Source organism: Oncorhynchus tshawytscha, linkage group LG22 (genome assembly GCF_018296145.1).
Source record: "Oncorhynchus tshawytscha isolate Ot180627B linkage group LG22, Otsh_v2.0, whole genome shotgun sequence".
In the NCBI taxonomy this organism is placed as follows: Eukaryota; Metazoa; Chordata; class Actinopteri; order Salmoniformes; family Salmonidae; genus Oncorhynchus; species Oncorhynchus tshawytscha.
In genome coordinates, this window is record NC_056450.1 from 16,490,835 (window position 1) to 16,513,480 (window position 22,646).

At 42.0% G+C, this 22,646-nt stretch overlaps 3 protein-coding genes across 5 annotated transcripts in view; 1 reads left to right on the forward strand and 2 right to left on the reverse strand.

Moving 5' to 3' along the window:
* Positions 1-3,250, forward strand: LOC112221945 (PRA1 family protein 3). The gene is made up of 3 exons (XM_024384408.2): positions 1-385; positions 1,162-1,379; positions 2,206-3,250. The coding sequence occupies exons 1-3, from the start codon at positions 207-209 to the stop codon at positions 2,382-2,384; spliced, it is 576 nt and encodes a 191-aa protein (XP_024240176.1). The 5' UTR covers positions 1-206; the 3' UTR covers positions 2,385-3,250.
* A 454-nt stretch (positions 3,251-3,704) lies between these two features.
* Positions 3,705-9,425, reverse strand: lmod3 (leiomodin 3 (fetal)). Its single transcript, XM_024384402.2, has 3 exons — positions 8,746-9,425; positions 6,940-8,613; positions 3,705-4,292 (listed from the first exon to the last, which is right to left on the reverse strand). The coding sequence occupies exons 1-3, from the start codon at positions 9,196-9,198 to the stop codon at positions 4,239-4,241; spliced, it is 2,181 nt and encodes a 726-aa protein (XP_024240170.1). The 5' UTR covers positions 9,199-9,425; the 3' UTR covers positions 3,705-4,238.
* A 522-nt stretch (positions 9,426-9,947) lies between these two features.
* LOC112221941 (FERM domain-containing protein 4B-like) overlaps positions 9,948-22,646 on the reverse strand; it is a 33,266-nt gene continuing 20,567 nt past the window's right edge. The window contains exons 4-24 of one of the 3 annotated variants that reach the window (XM_042303850.1): positions 22,442-22,537; positions 22,134-22,218; positions 21,718-21,774; positions 21,601-21,623; positions 20,339-20,422; positions 20,102-20,167; positions 19,604-19,661; positions 19,397-19,483; positions 18,996-19,091; positions 17,610-17,686; positions 17,376-17,514; positions 17,013-17,154; positions 16,697-16,830; positions 16,260-16,376; positions 15,187-15,415; positions 15,028-15,084; positions 14,653-14,926; positions 13,638-14,410; positions 13,206-13,344; positions 12,209-12,333; positions 9,948-10,912 (exon numbers count right to left, since the gene is read on the reverse strand). In XM_042303850.1, the coding sequence (XP_042159784.1) occupies positions 12,231-12,333; positions 13,206-13,344; positions 13,638-14,410; positions 14,653-14,926; positions 15,028-15,084; positions 15,187-15,415; positions 16,260-16,376; positions 16,697-16,830; positions 17,013-17,154; positions 17,376-17,514; positions 17,610-17,686; positions 18,996-19,091; positions 19,397-19,483; positions 19,604-19,661; positions 20,102-20,167; positions 20,339-20,422; positions 21,601-21,623; positions 21,718-21,774; positions 22,134-22,218; positions 22,442-22,537 (2,836 nt within the window). In that variant the 3' untranslated portion in view covers positions 9,948-10,912; positions 12,209-12,230. The remainder of the gene's footprint in view (positions 10,913-12,208; positions 12,334-13,205; positions 13,345-13,637; positions 14,411-14,652; positions 14,927-15,027; positions 15,085-15,186; positions 15,416-16,259; positions 16,377-16,696; positions 16,831-17,012; positions 17,155-17,375; positions 17,515-17,609; positions 17,687-18,995; positions 19,092-19,396; positions 19,484-19,603; positions 19,662-20,101; positions 20,168-20,338; positions 20,423-21,600; positions 21,624-21,717; positions 21,775-22,133; positions 22,219-22,441; positions 22,538-22,646) is intronic. The other 2 variants (XM_042303852.1, XM_042303851.1) reach the window with 2 other exon arrangements.

Here is a 22,646-nt window from a genome sequence, read left to right on the forward strand (position 1 = left end):
AAATGTGACACTCGTATTATCCTCCATTAAAAAAAACATCCCAATTCGTGGTCTTATTTTCGTTAACAGATTTGTGGCGAAGTAAACCCTCTCTCGCTTCGCCTCTTCCTCTCTGCCCGAGCCCATCCTATAAATTACTTTGGTAGCTAGTCTCTGGTATTACTGTTCAGTTGATCTGTTAAAACATCCGAGTAGTGAACTCGGAGATGGCAAGAATGGAGCTTGCACCGCTCAGACCATGGGACGACTTCTTCCCAGGAGCTGATCGTTTTGCTAAACCCGATTTCGCAGATTTAGCTAAATGGAACAACCGGGTGATCAGCAACTTGTTATACTATCAGACCAATTACTTCGCAGTGGCTGTCGTGGTTTTCCTGGTCGTGGGGTAAGTCAGCTTGCTAGCATTTTCCACCCAGCTGCTAGCTATCTTATTTGGTTTGTCTGCAGTCTGATTCACACCAAGTCATAGCTACGTAATTGTCATGCACGGGCATTTTATTTACAGCAATGAGCAAGATTTCCCTATCTTTTCCTATTCTCCTCACAACTGCAACGACGAAATAAGAGATGCAGTCATTATCATGTGATGGAATTGGAATGGAGTCTGGTACTAGCTGGCCTGCTAAAAACAAATGTAGCTATCAGCTGCCTGCAACTGTGTGAACGGTGAACATAATTACTAACGTTAGGTGGTTTAGGCCTGCTTGTAACCAATTTATCACAAATTGTCATTTGGGTACCTTTTTTTTTAAATATTTTGAAATAACCATTTGACAGATGAATTTCCAATGTTTTCTAAATATATTTTTATAATAGTTTCTACAGCCTATTTAACACATGAATGCTAAAAGTTGTCCAAGCAGTTGGATCCTTATCTCAGCCACACATTGCATGTACAATGTAGAAGTGTACTTATAACACCCGAAGAGCAGTTTTGTATGTGTCCTAATTGCTAAATTGCAGCTACGATAGTTTGAAAACTCTCATATTATTTTTGAAAATGGCAAAAAAAGGAAAGGTGTTGCTCTTATTCCAGCCACCAGGGTTTGCTGTTCGTTGCTTTTATTGTGTTTTACAGCTGCCCAATTAATTGTTTTGCATTGCCATACAGAATTTGAGTGGATGTAGATGTTTTGTGTAATGTGTTTCCCATCTTTGTAGATTTTTGAACCCTCTTGGGATGTTTCTGGGCGGGGCAGTGGTTTCTCTGGTCTTCATGGTTTCGGTGTGGGCAGGAGAGAACAAGAATTTCATCAAGAATTTCAAGAAGAAAAACCCCACCCTGTTTGTCATTGCTGTCATGGGAACGAGCTACTTCCTGCTGTCACTATGTGGTGGAGTGATGGTCTTCATCTTTGGAATTACTTTTCCCTTGCTGTGTGAGTCTCAGTATATTCCATACTCTTGGGGACAGTTTCTTGGACACAGGCTTTATCTGTGTTTGAAAAATCTGACCCTTTAATGTTTGATTTTTGTTAGTCACACAATGCACACAGTAACTAGCATATAGATTTAGCCTAGCTTTCAGGCCTTTTTCCAGTGGCAACCTCCATTGGAATATGGTGCAAACGTGGAGGATTAGTCACAGGAGGAGGAGCAAACTGTTTTTTCAACCACTCCCATTCTGACTCATTGAATGGGTTCAATATGGGGAATGTGTGTGCTTCTCCACCTTAAGAAAATGCCCCCCCCCCAGTTAAACTTTCAAGAACATTGTTTTGGAAATAAATAGTCAAGACTAACTGCTGGATTCTGAAATGCACATTACAGAACACAATGTTTTTAGGGTAATTGGTGGTTCTGAGAAAAGGAGTGCAGGCAACAGCTGCCACATTGTGGTGGGGATCAGGAGGCAGTCAGTCAGTGACGGAGCCCTTCCCAAGAGGGCTGTCCTGTGGCTGCCCGCGTGTGTTGACTGGTTGCTATGTACTGTCTGTACAATACTTGACTACATTTACTGGCTTACATCATGCAGTCAGCATCTCTGACGAGGGGAGTAAACATGCCTCTCCTTAACCATACGTGTGCATTGTATTTCATCGCACATACCTGGAAACTAATTATCCTTCTCGGTTGAAGCTGCATCATTTTAGATTAAGGCACAAACATCATGTTTCCATCGGTCAGAATAGGAAAATGCTATCTCCATTGGGAGTAGCGCATCGTGAGCGGGTAGGAAACTAATCCAGCCTTTCTTCCTTGTAGTGATCCTGGTCCATGCGTCTCTGAGGCTGCGCAACATGAAGAACAGGCTGGAGAATAAGATCGAGGGAGTGGGCATGAAAAAGTCCCCAATGGGCATCATCCTGGATCTACTAGACCAACAGGAGGAGAAGATCAACAAGATCCAGGACTTCCTGGAGTCTAAGCTAAACAAGGAGTGAGGGGAGAGAGCCAAAATGTTACCCTCATTCAATTCAACATGGTTTGCTTTCTCCTTTAACACTAAAGTGTTGCTTTTTACCCCGCATAATGTCAGTGCTGTCACATTTCCTCCATTTGTCATTCTCACTCCATTTTGTTATATTGAATGAACACTTTTTTTTAAAAATACATTTTGTGTCAAAGTACCTGATTTCTTTAGAGCATTTCAGAAAGATTTGTACAGTCCTGTATGGATCGTATGTTGGGAAGGCACTCGGCACAGTGAAATGAGGCATGAGTGTTTTTGTATATTTGCCCAATAATGTTCAAAGGAACACAATACACATGTCATCATGTAGTTGCAATATATATAGAGCTGAATGCCAGAATGCAGTAACTATTACACGTTAAAACAATTGTGTTCAGTAGCATATCTTCTAGCTTTATTATATAAATAAGCAAATAATTTAATCAGAATCAATTTATTTGCGACCTCAGAAGATAACTATATTTCCTCTCCTAATGCTGAACTAGTGTCACTGGGCTCCCCTTCTATTCACTGGACCAGTGACTGCATATTAACAAGTAGCAATAATATCCCTCTTGTTACTTCAGACCCTGTGGGTTGGGCTTGAGATGAACATTTTCAGCTCATGGCTATGCAATATGGGAAAAGGAATGGCAAATGCAGCTTTATTCATTCAAGTAATCATGGTGTATATGTTTACGTTGTGCTTTCATGTCTCATTGAATCTACTTTGTGTATTCAGCAGAAAACAAGTGTTTGCATTATATAAAACAGTGTCAAGCACCAAAGTATTGTTAAAAAGAATCAATGCATGTTACCTCTGTACTATTAAATATCACACCCATTATGAATGCCTGATTGTGCATTGGGGTTCTGATTATTTCCCCTCAGTAGCAGATGATCTGAGATTTTATTCTAAATCCACCATAATAGCCTATCCAATTCCAGGGATCACCATCAGTAATAGATGAGAATGATTTTATGAGCTATTTGTGTTTAGGACTGACACAGATGCAGTCTTCCAAAGAACTAAGGAGAATCAGTTTGTATCGGACATAGCCAAATTGCTTTTAGGAAAAAGGTGTGCACACTAATACTATGGTTACAGTTTCACAGACGAGTTCAGAGAAGGTTCTATTATAAGGATGTTATAACTGCTTTTTCTTTGTGTGTAAGTATTTCCATTGAGTAGCAATAACATAACTACAGAATTGGAAGCAGAGCACTGTTCCACCATAACAAAACTTAATTTAAGGAATCCATATGGTCTTTTAACTATGTTAATTAATGTAAAAAAAACATAAAAATATTGGACATTTTGATTGTACACTGATTTTTAATGTCAACACTTGTTAGAATTATGAGTTAAGATGGACTGTTCCGTGAAACAGAAGTCTGATTTGAAATCTAGCTTCTGGACCACTGGCCCACAGTGTTTTACACAGTAAAAGACAAATCCTATACTCTATATTCTGGGGTTCAGCTGTTTGCAATTGCAAAGCTGACACCAGTGGTTTTGAAAATCTGTAGATGAAAGACCTGTCATCAATAGATGATGGATTTGCCCACACTCATTTGGGAGTGTTCAAAGTAAATACATTTTTACCCAAACAAACATAATTATTAATTGAGACTACTTATACTATGCACATTGTATGGTGCATTTTCCAGCTGTAGACTCATATCCAAATACCATACCAGTTCTTCCAAACCTCAAGGAACAAATGGTGCTCTACCTGAACAGGAGTAGTGAGGCAAACTAGTGTTACAAGTGCAAGCAGATTATTGTTAATGAATAGATTAAACATGTTAAACAAACAGCAGAAATAAAGGTATTGTAGATTCCTCAGAGATTGAAGAGACTGGTTTCTCTTGATTCCAATTCTTTGGGGAGTGGCACCTGTAGGAGTAATACATTACACAAACAGCTGTGAGAAAGATGTGATTGGAGGAGTGGAGGATGCACACAGGTATACGGGATGGATGGAAATGTACAGAATAGCTACCTGGAGGGAATGGGGGAGGGTCCTCCTGCTTTTCAAATTTTAGTCAAGGGGACTTTAAAACATTTTTTTTTTTACAACTAGTCCAGGGGAGAGTTATGTCATTTGTAATTGATTAAATGTATATATTTCTCAGTGTTTTAGAATTAGTTGCTTATTAGACTATATATTGATGTGTTACCGATGCCGCCCCTCATCTCTTGATTCTCTGCTGGGCGCGCAATATCAAATGCCCCTATAGGCTATTTAGTGCAGTCTCAATCAAATGATCCATAGCCTATAGGCTATTTAGTGCAGTCTCAATCAAATGATCCATAGCCTATAGGCTATTTAGTGCGGTCTCAATCAAATGATCCATAGCCTATAGAAGCACAGAGCAAAGCTACATTCCTAAAATAGCTGCTGGCGTGGTGTAAATACAACTAAGCTGCATTACACACTGCAATGGATATTCCAATCCCGAGCCCCGTCCTGCTCTGCTCTTGCTGATCAAAAATGTTTTTGTGTGCTGCGCTATGTAGGCCTACGGTGGCAGTTCAGAAGGAGAGTCAAAGGCTTCTTCCTAAAATCATTTTTTGATTAGAGATAATCCCAAAAATGTTCTTCCTTGTGCGCAAACTTGTTCCCCCTGCTGCGTTGTTCCCCATGCTACTATTGGACCAGGTCTCTCTTGGAAAAGTGATGTTATCTCAATGAGAAAAACCTGTATAAATGAAGGTTAAATTTAAAAAATAAATAAAAAAAGACTAGCCTACGTTCTGTTCAATTTGAAAAGGAGTGTTAAGATGATTGATTTTGTAATAGATTTTTATGAAAAACAATGTTTCTTGCTCGTGATTTATTTATCAGAGTTATTGACCTCCCAATAAGCCAGATTCAAGTAACTTACATAGCAACTTACATTGTGGTGCTGAAACTTGAATCATCAGCAGCGGAAAAATCAATTAGAAATGGACAGCTCATGGTGCTGAACATAGGCATAATTCATTTCATTGTAATTAGACTTTAGTAACCACAAGAAGGGTTTGTGTTGGAGCCAATTTCTTCATATTTAAAAAATAAAAGGTAGGCCTACCTGTTTGATAGACAAAATTAGGCAATAGGCTGCTATGTCCATAGATTTGTAGGTCAATTCCTCCACCCACCTTGCACTCTTTAAATAGCCTACCTCCATGTCAGTGAAGGGCAGTTCAGTTAAAACCAAGACTTGAATTAAGAGGGTATGAGAAGGTATGCCATAGGTTTACCTTTTATTAAAGAAAATGAAACGGATCTGATTATATAAAGTGATCTATAACAGTGCTGTGAAATACCCTGGAAAGATGTGACTCCAATGCGTATGGGGATATCATTGTTTAGCTTCTTTGACATTCAGAAGTAGACTTTGCTTGGGAAGTAATCTAATTCTGTCACTATCAATTGATTAAGCAATTCACTTTCTGTACAATATAACACGTTTAAACCCAGACATTTGTGACCTTCTCTCGTTGGGTTAAGCCACAGCAAAAGAGTAGCCAGCAGTGAAAGCTTAAATGTTTCTGCATCGGTAGACCTACTTTGTCTGGGGTGGAAAGGTAGGCCTACTCTGTCTGGGGTGGAAAGGTAGGACCTACTCTGTCTGGGGTGGAAAGGTAGGACTACTCTGTCTGGGGTGGAAAGGTAGTCTACTCTGTCTCGGGTGGAAAGGTAGGACCTACTCTGTCTGGGGTGGAAAGGTAGGCCTAACTTTTGAAAGTACTATTCTCAGATACCTAATGATTTCTCAGATTAAATGATTTGCAAACAGGGACAGTTTAGTTACAAACAAGACACACTGTGGCATTGGGGAAATAAAGTATGATAAGATGAACACATAGGCCTATCTCTCTGTCCATTCTTAGCCTGTATTTTGTGTAGTATTAAAAAAGATTCTGCTAATATGTAAAATTACATACAATTGCAGGGAATGTTTAAAAAAGGAAACATTTTCTCGAACCTGCAAATACGATCATAGATTCATGCAATACTTTTACTATAAAGGTTATCTTTCCACCCCTACTCTTGTGCGGCCACAGTGGACTATCAACCCACAACCTGGCTCTCAGCCCTGTGCATTATAAAAATTCAGACGTTTCCATGTAATGTTTACTGGAATAAGGCTACGGCTCTGGTAGACATGTTCTCTACTATCCACTTTGTTTTAATTATTATTTGGGGTATAAGGGAGGGTCACTTCTTTTATTTTTTAAGCGTTCAGGGAGAGCCAAACATTTCAGAAGGTCTGATTTTCTCCATGTAACCCCGTATTATAATTCATGTTCACTCCCTTAAATTATTGTTATTTCACACTAATCTCGTCTACATATTTGCTAGTGCGTGTCTAATATGGGTTAAAACTAACAAGCATGATTAGACGGTATGTGTTCTCCAGTTCAAGGTAGTTCCACAATGCATCTTTAAAAAAAAAAATCCACCAACTTCTGACATCTAACTAAACAATGTGATTGCTGGTAAAATAAAATTACCTAACAATATGACTGTAATCTGAGAATCATCAGTACTCACAGCTTTGAGATAGGCCACGTTGCTCTTTTTGATCTCATTAAGAAGTTCATCACGGGGCGTCACATCCACCTTGGCCGGCTGCCGCCTCCGAGGGACAGGCTTCAGTGTCTTCATCACGTCTTTCAGAGTGGCCTTCAGTTCTACCATCTCATCAACGCCTGTGTCCCTCGTTTTTCCTGATGTCTTCCTGAGCTGGACATTCGGCCTCTCTGCTCTCCTGTCCTCCCTAATGTCTATGTCCAGGAAAGGGTCGCGCTTTTTGGGGGTCCTCTTCAGCTGGATGTCCTTTAGAAGGTTACCAGAGGAGTCCGTGCTGGGGGGTTGTTGTGGAATGGGGTTGCACTGCATGTGTTTAAACTGCTTGCGTTGATACTGTGGAGAAGTGTTCTGCTGCTTTTCTGGTTTGGGTTCCATGGGACCCTGGGGACCCTTGGGAAGCTGCGGCATGAGGGCCTCGATTTCGGGAGGGACATAGCCCAGCATCGCCAGCAGCCCTGGGGGCAGGTTCAGAGCCCGTTCGTACATCTCAAACACCTCTTTCTGTTGCTGCTGCTGCTGCTTGCTCTGCTCCTCGTTCCTCTGCTGTCTCTGACGGTCCAGGTTCCTGGTCAGCAGGTTGGTTACCACCATTCTGGGACCCGCCTGCTCAAAGTGGTAGCCCATCTTCAGGAGGGTGTTGTTGGCCTTGAGCAGGCGCGACACCTCCATCTCCGCGTGGTGTCCCAGCATGTGTCTCTGGTTGTGGAAACGGAGCTCAGTGAGCGTCTCGTTGAACTGTAGGCAGCGGATAATGGCGATGATGCCCTTCCCTGTTATGAAGTTAGACTCTATGTTCAGTGTGGTGATGCTACGGTTCTCTCTCAGCATGTTGGCCAGGGTGAAGGCAATGTTTTCGTCTGCGCCGGTGTTGGCTATGCTGAAGGTCTTGACGTGCTTGTTCTTCTTCAAGGCATCGACGTATTCTATTAGCATTTCTTTGGGAATGTTTTCTATGTTATTCAGGTTTACGTCTGTGATAGCGGGGTTGTTGTTGCGGATCTTATCCAGAGTGGTGTCCAGGTTTGTCTCATTCCCTGAGGGTCTTGATGTCTTCTTGGCCCCACCAAGGCCACCAAGGCTCCCACCAAGGGCCAGCTTTGGAATATTTAGTTTGTTAATTACCCTCACCTCTTTCTCTGGAACAAAACAGGCCCTCTTCTCCTCTGGAGTCATCTCTATTTCTTCAGGAGCGGGAGCGTCTGTGGTGTTACTTTTTACTTTCTCAGGTATTTGTGATGTGCTCTTTTGCTCTGTTCTCTCAATGTCTTTATTTTCTTTCATTTCTGCGGACTCTGGTGGGGGTTGCAGAGGACTGGTCGTGTTCACAGTGTTAGTGCTGTTATCATCCGGTGACTCTTTTAGATGCTCATTCACTGGGTGTTCATGTTTTTCTATGACCCTTTCATCTTTTATGGGCATGTCCTTTTTCTCCTGTTCCTCTTTCTCCTTCTTCGCATCCTCTTCCTCCTCCTCCTCCTCCTCCTCCACAAGCATTACCTCTATAATCTCCTCTATCACTTCCTCTCCTTCAACACCGTCTGTAGCTTCCACCTCGATGACTTCTTCTACCACCTCATACACAGTCTCCAAGTCTTCAACGATTTCTTTCTTTTCAGCATCCTCTTCCATAGTTTTCTGATGAAGACAAGTAGTACAATCATTTAATTAACGTAGCTTTGTAGAACATACAGTGGTATACTGTATGATGTATGATATATTGAAGACTATAACGACAATATATTGACCGTTGATTATGTAGTTTCTTACCTTACTGGGCAGTAGAGTGACGGGGATCCTCTCCTCCTCCAGCATGCGTTTGGACTCCTTCTCCCAGTACAGATAATCCACCAGGCCCCTGTGATCAAACGAACCTGTGGGCGTCTTCTCTGTCTGGCTCTTCTGCCTCTGACCCACAGGTACCCTCTCATCCGGGGCTATAACGTCCATCTCTTTCTGGAGCTCTTTGAGCTCCTCAGGAGACAATTTTGACAGGATATCATCTTCATCAATGTCTTCTTCCTCATCAGAGTCGGCGGATGGCTTCTCTTTCTTCTGGTCCTTTTGTCTCTGACCAAGCGGTATTCTATCGTCTGGCGCTAAAACGTCCATCTCTTTCTGGAGTTCTTGAAGCTCCTCAGGAGACAAGCTGGCTAGGATATCATCTTCATCAATGTCTTCCTCATGGATGTCCTCCATGTCCCGGTCCCTTTGGCTGGACATATTTGAATAGTATTTGTCTTAAGAGTTTATTTTCAACATAAAGGGTAAAAAGTATATCCACGACGACTACACAGTCCTAGAGCTGAGTAGACAGTGCTATTGGCTCTGTCTCTAGCTGGTAAATGGTCTGCTCACACCCCAGGCAAAGTCTAAAATTAAACACATAGGACCTCATGGAAGATATTTATGGTGCAGAAGGGCCAGGAGAGACATACTAACATGTTCTTTTTTCAGTAGCTTGAGTCAGATGGACAGGCTGTATGATCTTTCAGTATGGCAGTTGATTGGGAGACAGGAAAAGGGGGAGATCGACAGGAACAGGTGGACAGTTTTTTTTACAGGACTGGGAAGGATACCACGGTCCACTACGCACAGGGCTCCGCCCAATCCCCCAGAGCTTCCAGGAAAGTGTAATAATATCTCCCTGAAGTGGTGCACAACAACTGACAGCTGATGTAAAACCAGAAGAGATCACATTTTGTGTAGGGGGTGAGTTCACTCACTTGGAATGTAAAAAAAAAAAAAAGAAGAAGAATGTTTTATTGTGACATAGCCCCAGACAGATGCAGTGCAATGTGTTGTTTTACAGCAAATTAGGGTTAAGTGTCTTGCTTAAGGGCACATCAAAATATGTTTTACCTTGTCAGCTCAGTTACTGGCTCAACACACTAACCGCTAGGCTACCTGCCCCCCACCAATGGAGAAATCTAGTCTTGTTGAGGGCTAAAGAAGTCACACCACATGCTGTGTGTCTCACACGTTTTTTTTTTATTGATGTCCCAAATCCGAATGGGAAATATTTCACTTAGAGTAGGAGATGACAAAGCCTAACAATATGTGGACAATGTACAAATGTGTAGAGAAAGACAATAAAGAGAAACAATAAAGAAACATTATTTTAAGGCATATCTTTTTACAATATACAAAAAAGCTGCTTATCAAAAGTTTATGTTCACATGCAAGCAATATACACCACATTAACACGATCACAAAAAGGAAAATATGAATCATCTTAAACAATATCAACATGTACATTCAGATTCATACTTGGGAGAGGAGAGAGCGCATCAGTCCATTGACTGACAAACCGCAGTCAGGAAGGGTTGGTTTATTATTTTGTTATCACACTTTGTGAATAGTAACTCCAAAATGTATACCTAAATGTTTTACAAAGATATTCAAGTTGATTTACAACATGTATAATGAGTAGCTCACTAAATAGTGCTCTGTGTGTACTGTATGGCACAACACTTTGGAGGTATCCTGCTTTAACTCCTTATCCATACACTCCCAACACACAGTTGACTGATTATCATAAAGACAATGATTTTGACAATTGATTTTTTTTTTAAAGACTTATTTTTGTCATAATACAAGAGGGTAATATATTTGGGTCAAAGGTATCCCGGGGTTTGAAATGCTGTTTGTAGATCCTTCACAATATTCACAATGATGAAGCTGGTTTCCCAGATCACCAAAACCTTGCATTTGTGCCATCACCACATCCCATGTCTTCCTGAATAATATCCATCTCCATCTAATCCAAGGCACATGGGAGAGTCATTCAAGAGTGTCATAATGCAGCATGTCCAGAGGTTAGTTGGTATCCTTCCAGAGAACCGTGCTTCCAATGTTGGGGTCATTGTGCCAGTGATTCTTTTGGTCCTCTTATCTTCAGTGCATGCCCATATAATTTCCATCCATGTATACTCTTCTGTAATGAAGAGATGAAAACAAACAAACAGAAGGTCAATATAAAAGTCTCCCATATTGTAGGACAGCATAGTACTTAATGAAACCCCCTGCATGCTGCAACAGCTGGAGGTTATTATCTAGAGGCATGAAAATGGAACACAACAGACCATGGATACACACTATTCAACAAAAGCAAACATGCTACTGTCTTGTCAAGCAAGCCATGCAATAAAAAAGGAGTGGAACATTTGAAATGAGATTTTCTCCACTTAATATGATCACAACTCACAGTAATGAGAGGCAAGCAAAAGTAGGTCAACTCTACTACTGGTTCTATGAGTTATGAGGAGGATGTGGTGTTTTAACTGTGGATGTGACGCTAGACACTGTGAAAGTGTTTTAACTGTGGATGTGACGCTAGACACTGAAAGTGTTTTAACTGTGGATGTGAAGCTAGACACTGTGAAAGTGTTTTAACAAAGGATATGACGCTAGACACTGTGAAAGTGTTTTAACTGTAGATGTGAAGCTAGACACTGTGAAAGTGTTTTAACTGTAGATGTGAAGCTAGACACTGTGAAAGTGTTTTAACTGTAGATGTGAAGCTAGACACTGTGAAAGTGTTTTAACTGTAGATGTGAAGCTAGACACTGTGAAAGTGTTTTAACAAAGGATATGACGCTAGACACTGTGAAAGTGTTTTAACTGTAGATGTGAAGCTAGACACTGTGAAAGTGTTTTAACTGTAGATGTGAAGCTAGACACTGTGAAAGTGTTTTAACTGTAGATGTGAAGCTAGACACTGAAAGTGTTTTAACTGTAGATGTGAAGCTAGACACTGTGAAAGTGTTTTAACTGTAGATGTGAAGCTAGACACTGTGAAAGTGTTTTAACTGTAGTTGTGAAGCTAGACACTGTGAAAGTGTGGTTTCTAGCTACAGGATGTAATGAACACAACATTTTCTCCACATGCGTCCATGCTGAATTTGTGAGCCTGCTTAAAGACCAAGATCATTTGGCAAAACCTTTGGCCAACCGGGTAAGACATGGCCACTCATGAGCTGTAAGTATCTGGAATGGAGTGGAATGTGGCCAACTAGGCCTTGGCAGTATGTGTTACCACTGCTCTGGCTGTACATTTAATGAATGGTCTACATATTGATTTCACCTTGATGGAACCTGTGGTGGACACAACTAAATGAGCTACAGTATATTGATCAATATGACAAATGATGAGACATAGATGGAAACTGACAACAGTGACACTGATGGAAATGGATTACCACTACGACAGCCTATTTGCATCTCATCTCACCCTTCTGTGTTTGAATAGTTGCCTAATGGTCTTCCTCAGTGCTATTGGCCACAGCACCAAACACCTCTACTGACTCCACTGGCATTGTATCAGACCTCTTCAACACATTGCATTCTGGGGGAAATCTATGTACATGACGATTGAGGATTGACAGTTAGTGAAAGGAGAGAAAGATAGAAAGAAAGTGAAATGATCACCAGTTCATATAAATTGATTTGAGACTACTTCATTATTGGGGTTTAGTTTCACACCAACAGACCAAACAAACTAAACATGCTGCCACATGATGTCACTTACTAGCAAAGACTGTTCATAGATAAGGATATCATTTGAATCTCTGTAAATGTCTATATGACAGCCAACATAACCTGTCCAATCATGAGAAGAGCTGGAGGAACAGGAGGAAGAAGGTGGAGAAGAGTAGAGGATGCAGGAGGAGTAAGAGCAAGTGGACGGACAGTGGCAAGTGGTGACAATGCTAGAGAGGTCCTGAGGCTCAATATCGTGACAGGCACACACAGAGAGTGAACAGAGGTGACATCCACAAGAGTACATGCCATTGAGTATGGGGAGGAGAAAACATTAGCAGACAGACAGCCAATTATAAGAGTGGTCATAGTCTTGAGTGAACCACTTCATTCCCCATACTTAGTGATACTGTTGTCAATTCTATATTTAAGCAGTAAGGCCCGAGGGGGTGTGGTATTGGCCAATATACCACGGCTAAGGGCAGTTCTTCTGCACGACGCAACATGGAGTGCCTGGATAAAGCCCTTAGCCATGATACTGTATATTGGCCATGTACCACAAACCCTCAAGTTACCTTATTACTACTATAAACTGGTTACCAATCAAATTAGAGCAGTAAAAAATAAATGGTTTGATATACCACAGCTGTCAACCAATCAGCAGTCAGGGCTCAAACCACCCAGTTTATAATAGCCTGTATGGTATGGAAAATGTAGGTGCGGTGCTGTGGTAGGTTACTGGTTATCACCTGGTATGGGTGGGACTGCGGTTGTAATTGCCATGGGCTCCTGGGTGAGGGTGCTGTGGTGACTCTGTCATGTTCTCATAGTCTGTTACACCCACAGCCAACTGGCTGCGCCAGTTTCCTGTGCTGGTTGATGAGGAAACTAGAAAGAGAGACACTTTTTAGTTGGACTAAAGTAACAGACACATACTGGGGAGTCTCAGACAATGACACCCTAAAACTAGTTTCATGTCCACATCCCGGGTCCAACCCTAACCCTTAACCCTAACCCTAACAAACAATGCAGCATATATTGTCATACAGTATGTTAGGAATGTATGCATTATATTGATCAGAAAAAAACATGTCCCTCTGTGTTACTGAGGGTGAGCAGACCGAATATGTTATTCTGAGGTGACCTGTTGCAATATGAGGAGAAGCAGGATCTATTTCTACCTGAGGAGTAGGAGGTGGTTCGGCTAGAGTGGCTGAAGGGGGCTGGCATGGTCTGGTATCCCAGGCTGAGCTGAGAGCCGTTGTCATAGTCATACCCAGCCAGACCCCTGCCTGCCTCTCTGTGGCCACCGCTGCGGTGGTACCAGCCTCTCAGGTGCTCAGCCACCAGAGCCTTCTGCATGTTCTTCTGCAAGGGCTCATTGCGGGGCCCCTGTCTGGTCCGGGGCAATCTCATGGTGGCGTATGGGTTCTGAGCAAGGCTGTCCGCTCGATCACTACTATAGGTCCTGTAGCGCTCGTGTCTGTGATAATTGTGGACTTGGTAGGAAGGGTTGACATTGTAGTGGCCCTCCATCTCGTTCTCATACACATAAGCACCGTTGGAGTAGGGCTCCATGTCTGGACAGGGGTAACCTGCCACGTAGTAAGCAGTCGGTGCATAGTGCGCTGGGGGCTCATACAAATAACTACAGCCAATATGATTCTGGACCAGATTAGGCATACTGCCTGTGTTTCCATAGACCTCCACCCTCCTGTGCAGCTGATGGTTGCGGGTTCGAGAGTCCAAGGTGCAGTAGTGGGGGTTGCCTGGGTAGTCCAGGCTGGACTGACTGGTGAAGGAGGAGCAGTCCTCCAGGGCCTCTGTGCTGTTGCTCCTGCGGGCAGGGGACAGGGTGAAGACTGGCTTCTCTGAGTCGGTATCCTTTAGTATCCGTTGCTGGGACTCCAGACTGCCACTGCGGTGCCTGAAGGACTGGGAGTTCCCATCCGACCTGCAAAAGTCACACACCCCAAAAATGTTAATAAAAAAAACAACATACATGCGTTATTGTCACATAAACGTGTTGTTAGACGGTTATCAAGCAAATAGTGTTAAGAAATCCGGATGTACAGCATACAGTACTAAATACTTATGATTACAATAGTTTTCTGTTAAACGTTTGGATGCAGGTATTGCTGATGTTGTGACCGGGTAAGGGTTTGGGTAGGCTGGTCTGAGAGGGGGGGGTCTCACCTGAGATGGCTGCTGCTGTAGGCGTTGCGGGTCATAACGGGGGTGGAGGGCATGCTGCGTGGGTCCCGTGGAGATCTGGGTAACGTTATGGCGGGGCTGCTGTGTGCAGATGACACCTCTCTGGGGTGAAAATGATGTGAAGCATCCTGGCCGTCAAACGCTGCTAACCTGCTGAGACTCTTGTTGTGGTGGTGATCCAGGGAACGTGCAGGGCTGACCTGAGGGGAGCACTGGACCGACCGTGACCGGGGCCTCAGAGCACCATCCGAGTCATCTGGACAAAGAGACAAAACTCATGGTCAGATGGGATTCGTAAAGGCGCTGTGGCAACAAAGGTCATATAGCTACTGTTTAACTGAAATTTGTCCCACTCACCGTCATCCAGAATCTGACTGTCTGACAGTGAGCTCGTCTCTGAACGGAGAAGCTCATCTAAGGATGAAGGACGAAAGCACATTATAGATGAAAGATTATAGTACAAATCAATAAACTCATACAGTGGAATGTGTGTGTGTCTACGTCTATGTCCAGTACCTGCGATAATCACAGAGGCTCTTTGGGTAGGCTTCTTGCCTTTCTTGATTCTGTACTTGTTCATCTCATCCTCGACCTGCTGCAGTTTCCTCATGGCGTCCTGACAGTTCCTCCTCCTCTTCCTCTTCACCGTCTTACAAATCTCTGCCTCCGAGGCCAGTTTCTTAGCTGCTTCCACGATCTTCCGCTGCAGAGCAAACCTGCTCTCCAGGTTCCTCAGATAAGGGTCCTACAGATCAGAGTATACATACATCATTATAGACAATATTGCAGCAGAGAACGGCAGATCCATTTCAATTTCAACTGAGCAATTGACATGCATATCCAATTGAAAATTACAACACAATGTAGCCATAACAACAATGTCATATTTTGCAGTAGTTTGTGTGCGTATTGGGAAATACAGAAGACAACTCATCAACACGTGATCCATACAAAACAGGACAGGACATGAATGCAATCCAATCACATTCCATTCAGCACACAAAAACTGTACAGTACAGATGTTACTCTGCTTAGAATAATATCCTAACAACCCGGTTTATAACCCTCTATGAGGAAATCATGGAATTCATGTCATGTCATATTCTACAAAATATTAGTCTCTCGTGACAAACATACATAACCATTTACCTGCAGTTGAATGAACAAATCGCCCTCTAGTGGTCTCATGGGTGAATGTTATTAATATTTGTAATAATCTCATAATAAACGTTTCTTTTTTTTAACGAAGCCAGATCTGTTATATTTCAGTCTTCTATGATGTATATAAAGTGTAATATTGGATCCAAACTCAAAATTGAATACATTTCAACTCTATATCTGATATGGTACAGGTGTCTTGTTTTTCCCCCCCAAAGCAAATCAAATTCTAATTTAAGCCCATAACCATGTGTGTGAGGTTTGTTTCAAAGTAGATTTGTTTAAGACTACAAAGAAACACTCTGTATGACCCTGATTTAGCACACTGCAGTAAACTTAAGAAGGCCATTGTGCACGTGAGATTAGGTTCTGGGTGCCAAGATTAGCTAAATATATATACATATACTGAACAGTGCTGTTTCAATACAGACCTCGTTGTATGGGAAGAGGTCATCCAGTTTGAAGGCTGTGCCAACTCGCCGTCTGACCTGAGGAGGTCTCTCGCCTGCAGACAGGGGATACTCTTTGGGCAGTTTGCCCGTGAGCTCCTGAAAACACACAACAAAGCATCCAGGTCATTTAACTTTACAGCAAACAACTGGAGGAAACAGACACACTCTTCAATAAAGGTCCTGGAGATCACGTACAGGCTCTTACAGTTACGGAGCGTTTTACTCCAAAAGTCTCAACTGACCAAACTAAGGCAATTTATAAAATAGTTTCACTGGTGTTCTACTGAATGAGCCTGGCTGCAAAGCAAAAGGAATTCCCTAACTGTATCAGCTCAGCACCTCCAGGTGCTCGTAACGAGCAAAATCAATGTAAGCAATTGTCTACAAGCAGAGAGTAACGATGAGAGTTAGCTCACCGCCTCTCTCAAGCAGATGTTCTTCAGCTCCTTTGTTTTCTGGGTCAAGACATCTTGGATCTCTTGTTCCTTCTTCTTTAGCTCAGAGATCTTCTCCTTTTTCTGCTCCTCATCCACTGCTGAATCTGCAGACCCTGTAGTGGTGACGTTGTTTACACTGTAAATGTACCCTAGGTCTATTTGCTTGTTTTGGTTGCACATTTTCTAACACAAAGTGCATACAAATACCGGTAAATTTGTCCTATCCCTTTCCATATACAGGTATTTCAAAAGAGAAACATTTAGCTAAAGAGGTGACTTTGAGCTACCAGAATACCTGTTGACGCCAGGCTGCCAGTGCTAGCCATAATAAGGTTGTGCTTTAGGTTATCTCCCAGTCTGGTTATCTTGGTTCCTCCTCCATGTTCTGTTAAATCCATGGCAATATCACCCAAACTTTTCGCTGCACTTATTTTACCCTGTTGGGATGGAGAGATTGAGGTGATCGAGGATTAGGGATTGATATAGTCAATACATACTACAGACCTACACTGTCTACATGTAAATACAAGCATTTAATCCTACATGAAGAAATTGATCAATTTGGTTGGTATAGGGATGCATAAAGGTACAGAACACAGACACAGTGATTGAGTCAGGACTCAAAATGGATCATATTACATGATACCTTACACCTTACCTTGCTTTGCTTTCTGTCCAAGTAAAACTGATGCTGACTGATGGCCATGACCCAGATGGTTTTGATCAATGAGTGGCTGGCGTACCATGTGTGGATGACTAAGCCAGTCTGGCCAAATGTACGCTTCGTCACTGCCCGCCTGTTTAGAGATAATACATACACCATGATTATTCTCAGGAAGAAGAGCTTCTTCGGTTGTCTAAAGGGAATTCAAATACATGTAGTTGTGATCACCTGTGAGGGTCATTCACCTCAACAGCAAATTTCTTCTCCCGAAAATACAAGTTCTCCAGTTGCTTCCACTGGTACAGCTATGGAGGTAAACACAGAGAGACACAGAAACAACTGATTAACGGTTGGTGAAACCTTTCACTTAAACTATGCCTGTCAAAGCCATTGTAATTAAGAATTTGTTCTTAACTGACTTGCCTAAGTTAAATAAAGGTTAAATAAAATAAAATTTTAATTTAAAAAAAGCCTGCATATGACACCTTCATATGTACTCATTTAAGGTACATGATTAAATCATTACCATGATTAATTACCATGATTAAGTCAATGGTGAATCACAACAGATTTCTAAACACTTCTACATTAATGTGGATGCTACCATGATCACGAATAATCCTGAATGAATCATGAATAAAGGATGAGTGAGAAAGTTACAGATCATACCTCCAAAACATGCTAACCTAGCAACCAAAAGCGAACTGCAAATGCATCCAACAAGTTTGTAGAGTCACAAGCTTGATTTAGTCATTGAGTGCAAGGAAAATGGGACCAAATACTAAACTTTTTCTTACTTTATTTATTAGAATCTTTAGGAGTGTCAATTATTTTGACCTGAACCTTTTTTTTATTGCTTATTAAATCTCTTTCTCTGAGCAATTGTATTAGAATAAAATAATATAATTTCCCAATGTTAAGCACAGAATATAGCTCAGTATTTGAATTATTTAATCATTATTGCTCATCTTTATCAAGGGTGTCACCACTGTAGCTGTTTTTTGTTGAACAAATTAAATGGTCAGCATCCAATATGAAAAACTATACCTTCATCTCAGACTCTTACCAGTAGAGGTCCAGTAATTAAATCCTTGCTGTCTGTATTCCTCTCTGTCGAGCTCAAACAACACAAACAACTCCTTCCTTCCCTTTCCCTTTCTCTCTGCTTCCAACAAATCTCCTCAGGTATTCTCATCACTCCGAATGGTAACACCCAGACCCTGCCTCCCTGCCTTTGACATCACAGAAACACCATCCTCCCTCCTCTCAACACTAAACGTCTGCCCCAACCAGCTCTCCTTCTCTCTTCATGTTCAGACTCATAAGCCCATAGACCATAAACTTAATACTGTGATACTGTAGAGACCGGATCACAAAGCTGGGTGTTCCTCCTCTTCATAACAGAAGAACACCAAGCTAAAAAACATCCACTGAACCAGAAGAACGGGTTGCACACTTTACATGCAGGATTCTCAGAATGAGAAATAAGTACATATGTTAACTGGTCAGGACAAAGTAGTGCAGGCATACCTCTGTCCTGACATTGATTTGGTTATGAGTGGTAGGTTGTCAGACAGAATTATAATAAATACAGGCCTCCAAAGTCATGTTTACCTGAAGGGATCGATCAAACAGTCTGGTTATGAACTGACTGTCTCTTGGATTTTCAAGTCTGGCCTTGTCTGCTCCAGCTGTAACGAGGGCCCAACCCTGATCAGTGGAATAGGTGATGAATGTGTGCGAGAGGTCTAGTGCTACGTGCCAGAGGATTCTTTATCCCTGCCCTGTCATTTCATCATTCCTCAAATAGACTGATGAAGCTCCTAGCGCTGTCAAGACATAATTCGACAGTAGCAGGCAGACATCTTATCTGCAGAATGAATCTCCTATGCGCCTGTATAAAGGCTATACTGCACAATGACTGCTGTACACTGCCAATAAAATAGCTCATGCAAAAACGAATCCTGTACTGTAAGTAGAGGAGAACACAAATGGGAACAAACAAATGACCGTACCTTCCGTGGTTTCAATTTGTCCTGCAAATCATACTGGCCAATTCCTTTGTAGCTGATCCCAAGCCACCATGGGATGCCTTGCTTGTCCTGTGAGGCAAAAGCATAGCACCATGACTGAACTGCATACGTCCATTCCCTTAGAGAAATCTGATTTTATAAGTGCAATAGCTGCTGTTGTGTGCATAATGCAATATACTGTATTCTTACCTTTACTTCATAATAATGGACACCATAGGTGGGTAGGGATTCCACTAGGGTCAAATACCTGAATTAAAATAAGGTTCTATTACAGTAGCATCCCAAACTTCCTCTTTCATTTTCAAAAGGTGGTTCACCATATAAACATTATAGATGGTACTTTACACAGGACAATGAGAGCCTGATCTGTTAAAGATGCCTACAGTGAATCACAATGATTCACTGGCCAGACAGTAACTGGAGTGTGTTATTGATTTCTATCAGACCTTGGTTGCGAGAAAGGAGATAGAGTGTGTATGTGTGAGTGAGAGAGCAATGAGAGTGTGAAAGAGAAGGAGGGAGAGAGCGTGCAAGACAGCGAGAGAGAGAGAGAGATGGAAAGAGAGAGGGGGTGAGGGGTGAGAGCAAGATGTATGAAGCCAGGGCCTGATGTCTTTTATCTGATGACTTGTGGTGAACAGGCGTGTATGAGAGGGAATGAGGGATCATTGTTTTTACAATACTCACTTCACTATGGCCTGTCCTCTGGAGACTCCTTTCAGCTGTTTGTAATGCTCTATCACTCGATCCTCACTGTAAAAAGCATGATGATGACACCTTCAACTCCTAAATGATGGGCTGCATCACTCCTCCCTCTCAGGAATGCATCATGCATCACAAATCATTGTCTGCAATGACATTGCTGTTGAACCACTTGATATTGAGCAGTCTTTCTAAACTAAGCCGTTACCAAGGTTAGTTTACCAGTATGTAAGTGATGGGTGCTCCTTTAGCACCTTGTTGGGAAGAGTTGGAAGCTTCTTCAGTTCCGTTCTGGTGGTTTCATCACTGAGAATAATGATTAAACAGAATGGTTATGAAGATATGGATGGTGAAATTCCTTAACTAATGCTGTACATAACAGTTCGCAAATGACTATGCAGAAAAGTATGTAGAGAAACCATGACCATGCATTGAGGCCTTCTAAAGTCCAAACAACCTGGAATAAGCTTCTAATGGATATCACCCCCATTCAGTTGGAGTCAGACTGTCAGACCAACAGGTGCAGAAACCTAATTGGCAGACATGCTCCAGGTGCATGGCCACATGGGAAGTTCCTGATAATGACCTAACTTAAGGCCCTTTCTCTGGAAGGACACAGGTGGAAATGCAGACAAAGGTCCACAGTGTTCCATAACTCCCTTTCTCTGATTCCACCTGGATGGTCCCTGACAGTAAAGAAGGTGCTGCTGTTGCAATAGAAGCTTTATTAAAGGTGGTAGAGCTATGCTGTTAGAATCCAGCCCTGCAGACCTCTGCCTTGGCCGAGCTATCAGTGGTATGAGACTCATTAGAAGGCCTCTGTGAGGTTTTAACAGCCTCACAAGACACAACATCACTGCCTTCCCTCTTATAACAAACTACTCTGTCATTGATTTGACTGTAAGTCTGGAGAAACAGTTCCATTATTGAAGGTCTTTGTTAAATGTGTTATGTTGTCTTGCTCCTTAGATACCTGCTGTGTTAGATACTCATTAAGAGTGTACAAAACCTTAAGAACACCTTAAGAACACGTTTGCTCAGAACAGCCTCAGGTGTTCCACAGGGATGTTGACTCCAATGCTTCCCAAAGTTGTGTCAAGTATGCTGGATGTCCTATGGGTGCTGGAGCATTCTTGATACACAACTGTGGAAAAACTGTGAAGAACCCAGCAGCGTTGTAGTTCTTGACACTAACCGTTGAGCCTGGCACCTACTCCTAGACCCTGTTCAAAGGTGCTTAAATATTTTGTCTTGCCCATTCACCCTCTGAATGGCACACATGCACAATTCATGTCTCAATTGTGTCAAGGCTTAAAAATCCTTCTTTAAACCTGTCTCCTCCCCTTCATCTACACTGATTGAAGTGAATTTAACAAGTGACATCAATAAGGGATCACAGCTTTCACCTGGATTCACCTGGTCAATCTATGTCATGGAAAGAGCAGATGTCCTTAATGTTTTGTAGACTCAGTGTATGTCCTTACCTTGAGAAATCCCCCTTTGCTTCCTGAATAGATATAAAAATAACATGTCAGAAGATGTATGCTTTAGAGTGGCCAATTAATGTAAAGTACAAGGCCCCAAGCAAATAAGGAACTAACCTGCAAGGCGTTTGCTGCTAATTTGAAGACATTCTCACTTTCCACCTCTATATCCCCCTGTAAGAATTACATCTTAATCATACATGCGTACGTGTACATATGGGCTCTTGAGACGCTTTGCAGGTGTCTGTATCTGAGCTCTGTCCCTATGACTAACTCATAATCATCGAAATAGAATTCTCTTGGACTGAACCGATCAGCAGTCTACCCTTACTGACTGTCTCATCTCATTCCAACATAACTGTGACAAAACAGTGCTTCACAGCCACAGTCAGACTGTTTGAGGTTCGGTGGTATATAAAGAGGAAGAATGAGACGGTGAATCAGAGCAACCTGACCCTTGAGAAACCGAAGGTTATCAGTGTGATTCACCGGTTAGATCAACAGAAAGCCGAATAAAATAACAAGTAGCTTACATTGTAGACGGCAGCTTTTGCATTCAGGAAGAATAATTCCACCGTCGTGTTGTCTTTCAGCAGTGTTATACTCTCGATGTAAAACCTTCGGGGAAAAACACAAATAGAGGTTTGAAAAACAATTAGTTGAATTCAATGATAAAATACATATTGCATGCATAATCAGTAAGACAATCCTTAATCTCAGCACCCACTACAAGACATTCCCTAATGTAATAAAACCCCATTCATAATCATCTCAAACCAATACAGGAGTGCTCCCTACTGGAAGGTATGTGCTACAGATATGGCGATGGTGCCATTGCTACCTGACCAGGAAGTTGAGGGCGATAGGCCCAGTAGCCTTCTTAGAGAAGTCATGTTCCAGAACTCTCCGGTCCAACTGCAAGTATTTACACTGACCACTGCAAGAGTCAATGAAGAAAAGTGTTAGATAAACAAACAGCACTTTGAAGACATGCATACAAGCATACATACAGTATACACACACACACACACACACACTCACACTCA